General features: G+C 45.0%; 1 protein-coding gene across 1 annotated transcript in view; it reads right to left on the bottom strand.

Moving 5' to 3' along the window:
- LOC102893385 (CUGBP Elav-like family member 2) overlaps positions 1 to 10,783 on the bottom strand; it is a 57,916-nt gene that overhangs the window by 46,752 nt on the left and 381 nt on the right. The window contains exons 2-3 of the mRNA XM_025043404.1: positions 6,718 to 6,876; positions 3,803 to 3,866 (exon numbers count right to left, since the gene is read on the bottom strand). Of these exons, the coding sequence (XP_024899172.1) occupies positions 3,803 to 3,866; positions 6,718 to 6,876 (223 nt within the window). The remainder of the gene's footprint in view (positions 1 to 3,802; positions 3,867 to 6,717; positions 6,877 to 10,783) is intronic.

Here is a 10,783-nt window from a genome sequence, read left to right as displayed (position 1 = left end):
AAAAAAAAAAAGCAACTCATTCTTAATGCATTTGAATGCCGTCCAGAAGGAAGGGAGGCAGTTTTTCTGTTACTGCCTCAGAACTTTTTTTTTTTTTCCAGCAGATTTGGGGCTCTCTCTGCATTATTTACCAATAGTTTAGCCTGAATACCTGCAAACATACCTGAATTAGTTTAGACACTGAGCCCTGTTCTACAGGCTTGGGAGCCACAGAGAGCTCAGGTTTTGGGACCAGGCTCAAGTGTGGGAAATGTGGATCAGCCACTTAGTAGCTTAGTGACTGTGGGCAGGTTTGCTCATTAACCTCTTTGAGCCTCAGTTGCCCCAACCTGTAAAATGCAACAGTTTTCCAGCTGTAAGGTAGTAACAAAGTGGCATGCTGTGAGGATCAACGGCATGATTATTTCAAGCTCTGTTAAAAACTGTAAAATACTATCCTTGTTTTTCTAAATGGATGCTTTTTTGAGATGATAGCTGTTATAAAGAAATTAAGAGTGACAAGCAGTTTTCCTTATTCCTTCTTCTTCAGGAAAATTCCAGACTCTGAGTCCAAACTCAGACCCAGGTTTCTAAGATTTCAGAAATTTATTTAGCAAATACCACAGCTGAGTGAAAAATGGACGAGTTTCTATTACAAGTTTGAGAGGGGAAATTGATCGAGTTCAAAGATGCACACAAAGTGTACATTACAAGCATTTGGCTCATAAAGATTTGATCCGATCTATTTTCTGCTTTAAAATTCCATATTTAGTAAAGGCTCCTTTTTATAAAATCATGAAACACATTTAAAGTTATTTTTAGTTTGAAAGAAAATGGTAAGTTTCTTTGAAAAAAAAAAAGTGTAGTTGACGTCTCATTCAATTTTATTGGTGCAACTACCAAGTAACCTGTCATCTCAACCTTCTTTTTCTTGTTTTCTTTCAATCTGGATTTATTTTCTCCACTAACAGCAAGTGTTTTACTCATTCAAATGAGACATTTTAGACTCTGGTGATAAAACCTCTATCTCCTGAAGGACAAACCGTGACGTCTTCAGAGTTGTTCACAATATCACTGGTTCCTGAAGTGGATATTCCACGCTCTTTGGCGACAGGGTTTGGAGCTGGAGTATTTGCATTTTATATGTGGCATTTACTGTAGGGCACTGTGGACACAAAACCGGCATTTGAATCGTGCGGGGGTGCCCGCCTGTGCTGTGCCACAATCTCACTCGATGAGCATCTTCCTTTCAACTTCGAGTAGGGTGTGGCATCAACAACCTCTTGGGTCCCTTCATAATTCTTGTCCTGCATGTCGTGTGCCCCGTGGTCTGTAACATGCTTGATGTGGTATAAAGTCTCTAATCCCAAACCCTCAACGACTCGCCCGTGAACATACTGTCCTAACTTTTTTTTTTTCCCTTGGCTTAAGTATAAGGCTAATGCCAAATTTCGTAATTCAAAAACCAGGCATTTAACTTAAGCGCCAATGGGAATGTATCCAAGACGTAAACTTGAGTTTGTTGGTTTATAAATTTATTCCCTCATCCAATCCCAAAACAGTCCTGAGCCCTGCTCATGGTGGGTTCGCCAACCTGGGCCACGTATCAGGAAGGTGAGGGCCAAGGAGAGGCAGGAAGGGGCTCTGGGGAGGGGGGCAGTAGGGGGCCCCTCCCACATCTGGGAGCAGGGGGAGCTTCCTCCAGGGAGTGGCCTCTCAGTAATCCTGGGCGAGATAAGTGGCATTGAGGCAAAAATCGAGCTCTACTTTTGAGAGAAGACGAAAGAGCAGGAGGCCATTTAACTTCACCTTACTGAAAATAAACATAACCGACGCCACGATGCTTCGAACAGGGAGGAAGCTGAGACCGGAGTGAAGGGGCTCTCTTTCTAGAAAAACCGCCCAGCAGACGGAGCCTTGACGTCTACACCCTAATACTCTACGTCATCAAGGCGATGGCAGATACGACTGGTCAGCTTGTGCAGGCTTAGGGTGAATTTAATATGTGGACAAGGAAGGGGTATTCTGCAAAGCCCAGCGCATTTACAGGATGCCTTTAAATCAGCGTCTGCTCCCGGCACCTCGTCGGGTGATTCCCTGGCACCCTCAGTCTTAAATGAGCACGCACAGCATGCGAACGCTAGCACCCTGACCTGCGGCCGGAGAGACAGAGGTGCGCACGGTCTGATGAAAAACGACAGGGCAGTCTCTCCACGCAGGAAGACACACTCGGCAGGAGCCTGAGCACCCAGCGACCTTCTCTGTGTAATTAAACTGTGGGTGTGGGAGAGCCTGAGGCTTCCTCGAAGCAAAAACCCTAATTTTGGATCTGGGTGGGTCCATACTATTCAAAGACAAACAAATATTGCATTGGCTGAAAATGTGACAAATCTTAGCTTTTATTTCAGAGCTTGCAATGTGGAGGTTTTCTCTTTTTTAAACATAGAAAACTTCCTAAATATTTTACTTATGTCACTCCAATTCCCTTCAAAGAACTAAAAATAAGTTAACCATTCAATGTGCTACTTGCTCTGAGGCCACTTCCCAAACTGTACTCATAAAGACACTGCTGAATGATTTAACCAGTTAGCATTTGAACATACAAATATATATATATTTTCTAATAATCCAAAAGCTGTAATTACAGCAGAACAAGCTGACGGGACCAGTAGGTTTAAAGCCCAAGGAATAATTCTGTAGTGTTTTCACTGTAGGCCAACATGTCCCACCAGACAAGTTACCATTAGCCTGTGAGGCGACAGTATAAGTCTGGGCTGACGATCACAGAACGCGCGTGAGGAGAAAGCTTTGTATGCTCATTGAAAAGTCTTTCCAGGCCCATTCAAAGTACATCAAGGAAAAACCAAGGATATGCATTCCAAAAAAAAAAAATAAATAAAATAAAGAGAAAGGAAGAGTGTCAGAGTGACCGATAAAGAAGTCTCGCTTTTATTTTGCATACTCGGGTGCCCTTGATTAAACACACTGCCTGATTTTAATGTGCCAAAAGCCGGTTCTCCTCAACCTCCCCGCTCCCCCCACACCCCTTTGGAGTCAAACGAGGAAAAAGCTCTCCCCATCCCCGTCCTGGTCCCCGCAGCAGGTTCATGGCACCTGCGCGTTGATTTACTGCACGGGCCTGCGTCCCTGGCCCAGTGGTAAGGGAGGAGATGGGCCTGGAAGCTGACACAGCAGGAGTGACCTTTCGCTAATCACTGTGCCTCCGTCGCCGGCACAGTTCTTTAGAAAGGGAACCGCTTCGTGCGCTGGCTTTCTCAAATCCAGCCACACTTTGATTTTCTCAAGAACAAAGATTACACTTTCGCATAAAGCTTCTGACGCCCAGTTCTGTCAGCTGGGGTACTAAAGTGAAAAAGGCACCCTGTTAGTTGTCTCTGGTCACTGAGGGGCTGCAAACTGCATCAGAGATAGGCCTGCCATCTTGGCTTTCATGATGGAGGTCAGAACATTTTTATTGACTGCCTGTTATTAAAACTTCAGAGGGATGCTAATCGTTTTTGGCTGCCCTGGATACAGGAATCTTGTTGGAAATTCCCCAGTAACTAATCCCTTAAAAAAAAAAAAAAAAATGAGTATACTATGCAGATAATCTCAGCCCCTCCTATAACTGTTGGAAATGCCAGAGGGAGGAGAGTGACTGGCCAGCAGTGATTCTAATTTTAACACCTCAACCAGAAAGCCAGTAGGACTGGTGACTGCTCTCTGTCGTTCTTTTCCCTGCTGCCCTTGGCCTCTGAACCCCGCCCCACCCCCAAATTCAGACGACAGCCAGCCAAAAGGAAAGGCCTGGTCCACGACTCACCAGCCATTTGCTGAATTCCACTGAATGCACCCAGGTTGCTGGAGGAGGTCGCCTGCTGCAGGAGCTGCAAAGGAAGGGAAAGGGTACGTCAACGCGGCGTGGACATGTGGCCCAAGCGACTTCCGGATTGAACTGCGGACGCGTCCAGTTTCCTTTACGTGTATACAGTTGGTCGTTCCCGTCTTGCACGGAACTGAAGGTTCCCCGAGTCGGGGCCGTAAATCATAGTAACGTCTGATCTCTGGTAAGCGACAGACACTGGGGAAACTCAATAACGTTGCTGCCTTAAAACAATTAATCAATGTACTCCTTTTAACAACCAGGTGTTAAATTTATTGAAACCAACATGGCGTGACTAATGCTCTCTCTCTGTAGTCTAGTAGTTACTGTAACTCATCCCTGTCAATCAAGGTCCATCCCTCACTTGCTTCCTGCTTCCTTCACAGCTCAGTTTCCTTCATCCTTTATGAGAAGCACATGGATTCACTGACTCTTGGCCCAACACAGAAATCATCATAACTACAGACATAGATGTATCTATTCACAGCCATGACTACATGACTAAGACAGCGGCCATCCATTTTAAGATGGTCCTTACCAGCACAGAGAAACACACTATTTGTTGAAACTTAGGAGCATCTGATGCAATGTACACTGACGCTATGCGTTATAAGTATGTCAGCATCTTTTTAAAAAAGATGAACATATCTGTGAAAAGGTGTTTGCATTTCTCCTGGAGCTTTCAAACACCCCCCCTTCTCACACATAGAATCAGTAAGTACCACAAGGTAAAGCATGTGGCCACTGTCCTAAAGTGATCCTTTATTTGCCCAATTGATTTGCATGACAGGTTAACACACTTAGGCTCTATCCTAAGAGTCTGACTAGATTTACTGATGTTCTCATTCCTGTAAAGGAGATCAGTACAGACGTAGTTTGTATATAGGTACGAGCATATATAGTTGCCTCCTCTGCTCAAATGTACATGGGACCAAAAAGCACAGATCTACCACATTTATTACTGAAAAACGGCTATGTGCTTCAGAGGAACAACATGAATTTGCTATTTAAAAAATAGCTTTCAGAATTCATCTGGAGCTCTGCAAAACATAATAGTAGAGCACCGTCATTCTTCCGGGGAAGTCAGTTCGATAAGAAGAAAACTCCACGACACCTGTGACTACTGGCTGCCTTAAAGAGTGGGTATCGTGGGTATCGGTGGCTAATTAAACCAAAGACTTAGTGACAATGACATGCGGGGATTAACACGGTTACCAGAAAAATGTATCTAATGTTCACTCATCCCTTTCGACTTGTTGAAATGTATTACCTGGGTGTATCTCTCTCTCTCTCTCTCTCTCTCTCTCTCTCTCTCTCTCTCTCACACACACACACACACACACACACACACGAAGAAAGGGAGGAAGAGGGAGGAGCCAGGAACCATCCATTCCGACACAGGAATACCTTATTTCGGTTTGATTCCTTGGCTTTCCCATTCTCTTGTGGTTGTAAATCCTTACTCCTTCCTATTAGATAGAAAGAACCGAGGGTTCTTTCCACTGACCACTGCTCTGAGCTGGAGTCGGGACCCGCCCCTGCTCACGGCGGAGGGGGGCATCCCGGGGGGCATCTCGAAGGCCACAGGCCCTTCCAGAGACGCGGACTTTTGACTGAAAGGAGGAGAACGGGGCGAAGAAAGAATGGAGGCCCTGGACCGAGAACGGAGTTGAGAGCGCACAGCAACGTGTTCTATAAATGAGGATGAGATGACTCTCTTGCAGGGTACAGACCTCATTGGCAGGTGTGACCAGAGACACGTGCCAGAGGTTGCTGTGAGCCGTGGGGCGAGGGAGACGTGCCAGAGGACCAGGGACAGGCATGTGTCTTGGCTTTTGGGAACGGTGGTGCAGGAAGTCGGGCAAACTATGAAAAGGTGAGCTTGACTTTGGTCTCTGATAAGAATTCTTGTTTATGCAATTAAACAGATGGCCTGTGCACACGCTTAGGAAAAACAAACAAACAAATTCTTATTAAGTTAGACTCATTTCTTTTTTCATAAAATTTCTAGACTGACAGACCAAGGAGAAGACATGGTGGAGCATATAGAGACTTCGGCGAGACAGCGGGCAAAGTCTCTGATGGTGTCTACGTGGACCTGATGAGAAATGGCGAGGAGATGGCAGTGAACCTGGTCGACGCTTTCGGTAAGGACGCAGATGGAGACAGGAGAGGCCTGCTCCTCGTCATGAATCAGACACGTACTGAGTGGCTAGTACATGCCAGACCCAACAGGCACCGGGGCGGGACGGGGAAAACGAGGAGCAGGAGCCACGTATGTCCCCTGAGAAGCAACACGGCGACACGGGAGAACACACAGACCCATCTGACCGTCAGTGGCACGATCTCGGGTCGAGTGATGTGACCTTTTTGAGTCTCCATTTTCTCATCTGTACGAGCAGGATGGCCTGGCTTGTCAAGGCCACAGGGAAGACTACTTTACAGAATGGTATAGGGTCTGTTACAAGGAAAGGCTAACGGATGATATAATCCTGAGAGGGACAGTTAAAGGTCAAATGACAAGAGTTAGGACACACACACACGCCCCTGCAGACATGCACACAAATACACGGGCACAGGCTGGACTAAAAAGATCTATCTCACAATATGAAATTATATTAACGAATTAAATCAGTCACATGTTTATGCTAATCCATTTAAGTTGGGAAAATATTCTGCATCAATGCTGAGTTCAATCATTTCCTAAGATTCAAAATGTCCCCCGCACCGTCCCTCCCACTCCCCCCGGTTGAATTCTTGAGCGTCCTTAAAAGACGAGCAACTTGTGAGAGCATCCGGTGTGGATGTCCCCCTCTGTCCTGGGGACCACTCACTGACTGGCCCCCGGCACTTACCGCCAGGTACTGCGGGGTGAGTCCGCCCAGACCCGTCAGGTTCCCCCAGGTGGCAGTGTTGAGCTGTTGCATCTGCTGTGCCAGCTGCTGCTGGAGGCGCCTTTGCTCCTTGTCCTTCTGAGTGTCAGCGAACTTCACCACAATAGGCGAAGAGCAGCCCTGTGGTCAGACACAGCGGAAAGTGAGGGAGTTACAGCCTGGCCGAACCCTCTCGCGAGACTGAGCTCTGAATCCAGCTTTCTGACCTATCTTGGAACACATGGAATGGTCTGGAACGGTTTCTAAAGTGGTTTGATCCTCCTTCTTCTTTTCTGAATAACGACCACGACAGAAAATTACAGATCCTGTCACTGGCTTCTCTGGGTCTCTGGAGGTCGGTGAAGCCACCTGCTTTCTTGCTCTGATTATTAAACTGCCTCTCCTTCCTTCTTCGTGTGCTTTCCTTCAACCTTGCCGGGGCCTCCTCAGAGAGAAGAGGCCTTACTGATGGTCCCTCATTCAGCTTCACGGTTCCCTTGCCTGAACGACAGACCTGGTCTGCGTGTCTGCCTGTTCTCATGTGTGAGCAGAGGACAAAGAGAGGGAATGGAAATGTCTCTCATTCATTCATTTTTTTTTTTTTTTTTTCCCATTTTCGGCTATGCATTTTTGAACTGTGGAACTGTGGGGATCATACTGATCCAGCAGTATAATCAGGAGAAGTGAATTTGTTTTAGAAACGTGGACGAAGGAAGGAGATATTCAGAGAACCACAGGCACTGACCAGCGTTAATAGTTCCCACGTTTTGGGAAAGACTGATCTTCCTTCTGTATGACATCTACCCTATCCACAGTCCCCAGAGCTACTGAAAACCAAAAAAAGAAAAAAAAAAAACAAAAAAGAAAGAAAGAAAAAAGAATAGTGTAGTCAAAGGAGATACATCTTAAATGGCAGGAGGAGTCTACTTGGCTTCTTATCTGTCTTCACCTTTCTCGTAGCTTCTATCAATTTTCATTTCCCCTAAAAGGCGAGTAGGGGCAGCGACTGAGAAACGGCCCAGGTCACACGACAGGGCGATTCCCGCTGGACGCAGGTAAAATCGCTGGGGGAGAGTGGGCCGGACACCGCCAAGTCCTCCAGGCCGAAGCGCCTTCTACCCTGGCCAGCACTCGGCAGACACAGGCTCTCCTCCCGCACACGCTCTCCTCCTCCTCCTCAGTGTGTCCTGCCTACACGCTTCATCACAATGAAAGCTGTGCAATTCTGCTGAGGTAAAAAGAAGTAATTCTACCCCAGTGATTAACAAAAAAAAAAAACCCGCCACCGGTTTTTATTGAAACTCAGCATGATAACTGACCTCTCTCCCTCCTCTCGAAAGTTTTATATTCCTATTCGAACGAGCTTTTCCTTTCTCTTCCCTTTGGGTCACTTTTTCTTTCTCCTAGAAAACAGACTTGCATTTTTTCTTCTTGGCACCTTGGGTAGTTATTGGGGATGTAACTATGAATGCGTGAGGTGATCGTGTCCGTTCACAAAACAAATTAAAGAAAAAAAAAAAAGAGAGAGAAAAATGAGGTGACCGAGCATGGGACTTCCAGTGTCTTGGTGTTCGGGTCTGGTCACCACAGTTACAGTACAGAATGTTAAATGCCAGTAAATTGCATAAAAGTGCTATTTCTACCATGAAAAAAAAAATATGCTTCATTTTTCTTCATCTGCTCCCTATTTCAGCACTTCATACTTTAAAAGAGGGCAAAATACTCTGAAGATGGAAATGACAGAGAAAGGGTTTTGCATGGAAAAGGGTTGTTAGCCTATCAAATTTGTTCCGTAACAAATTATAGCATCTCTTCCTAACAGTACAGTTACTGTTTTTATTTTTTTTCTTCCTTAAATATAAAAAAAAAATGATATAAAAGCAGAAAATCAGGCCAATGATTATAGCTCAGAAAAAAAAAAAAAACTTGTTTAAACCATAAAACGGAAAAATGGGATAGGGACAGGTTGGAGGACAGTGGAAAAAACAGAAGGTACAATGTCAAAAATCAATTATTTTTAGAGAACGTGTTCTTTTAAACATTAACATCCACATCATTTTGAATTCGAATCTCTTAGATAATACGTCTTGGCTAAAGATGTGAGCCAGAGTCCTGAAAATAATGTAACTCATTAAAAAAACAAACCTCAATTGTACAACTAAAATGTAACTAACTGCATAATGTATAATTTTCCATTTAAGTGTCAATATTTTTGAATTAAACAAGACAGTTAGGTGTCTGAGGGCCCTCTTTTTTTGAGAATAGACGTCCAGATTAATATAAGTGTGCCCAGTTTGATTTTTTATAATCGAGGTATTGATGACGGAGGATCGGGGGCTCCTTAGGAATCAGCATGCCCCATTCTCTACGGCAGAACCTTTTCCTCACGTGAGCCGAATACTCCTTGGGTCGGGTCCATGCCCAGTTCTGCTTTGTCCTTGAGCCCTACTCTGTGTGAACACAGGACCCTGACCCCACGGCAGCTCTCTCCGGCTTCACTCAGGGGGCTCTGAGTGAGGGAACGGGGGGTGGCAGTGTTCCTAACAGAGCTGAAAGGATTTAGGCTAAATAAGTAGCTAAGGTGAGACCAACTTAGGTACAGATCACTCGATTACTGGAAATCAAAATAACTGAGAATGAGACACGTACATGGAAGATCATACAGGTAAAGACTTTCTTTTTTTCCTAACGGCACTTTCATTTTAATCCCCAAAGTGAAATGAAGCTGGAAATCAGACTGATCCTCGATAGTGGAGCAGCCAAAGCTCACAGATAGGGGGCCAGAAGCAGTGTCACGTATGTCATGGCATGTGGTACAAATCCTGCTAATGATCTCCTATCATGGCTGCTTTTCACCTGTGCTTGCCTTCAGGTGGGGGCGGGGTGGGGGGTGGGGTAGGAGTGTCTTAAAAATGCATTGCACTGAAAGGAAAACACAGTGATTATATAAGGTATGTTAGGAATATAGAAGTCAAAATGAAGTTCCAAAAAGACAACAGGCTTTGCAATGCTGATATCAAAACTCAGAAAAGTACAGTAAACACGTATTGACAATGCCATGCACACTCCTCCCCCCCACGCACCTTTTGGCTCACTGTAAAAAAAGTGGCCCACAAAACATGACACATAATGAGCACTTAGCTCCCAGCATGCTTTGGGAGATGCAGCATTGCAAAAAACAAACAAAACAAACAAACAAAAAAATACCACCACCCCCACCCCCACAAAAAAATGGAGGCAAAAAAAGCTCAAACAATCAATAAAGAAGTTTTTGCAACATTACGTAAAATTGAAAAATTTTTTCCCAAAAGATGGAAAACAGAACTTCAGATAACAGCACAAGGCCACCCGTGGAAGAGACCACCCACACACAGATACAGTGTACGCAGCACAGCAGCCGTGCGCTCCCAGATGACTATCAGACAGTACAGAATAGTAACAGCGTATCACTCTCGGAATGCTTTTGTGCAAAATTCTGAAAGGCCATGACCCAAATCACAGACTAAAAAGACAGAAACATCTATCTGCATCAGTGGGTGAACACCCACGCCTGTGTATGGATGTTCCCCTAGAGCCACTGTCTCCCATTAGGAGACCAAATTTGAGCCTTTATGTTTTTTTGGTTATTGGTCTTTTTTTTTTAGTAAGGAGACAAGTCTAATTTTCAGGGGACTCTCATCAACATGACCATTTTCACTGGTTCGGAGACGTGGGAGAAGTTGTAACTTTCTCCAACATTCTCGATGCAAAAATACCATTCTGTTGGACTCTATAATTAAAAAAAAAAAAGAAAGAAAGAAAGAAAGAAAAAAGAACCCTGTGAGTTAGCACAGGGCAAGCTGCAATTTGGGGTGATGCTGTTCAAGCTTAATTTGTGCCCACCCTGGGCTAGGAAACGGGTGTGACCCTTCAGGGCCCATTTGGCTGCACCATGACTTGTCATGGCGGGCCCTGGGCCACTGCAAGAAAAGGCTCAAAAAATAATGGCAAGCAGGTTTCTTGTCCTAAATGCACTTCAAGTCATTAGGGGAAAAACTGAGAGAGAGAG

This window comes from Pteropus alecto, unplaced genomic scaffold (assembly GCF_000325575.1).
Source record: "Pteropus alecto unplaced genomic scaffold, ASM32557v1 scaffold11, whole genome shotgun sequence".
NCBI lineage: Eukaryota > Metazoa > Chordata > Mammalia > Chiroptera > Pteropodidae > Pteropus > Pteropus alecto.
This window is presented reverse-complemented; position numbering and strand designations above follow the sequence as displayed.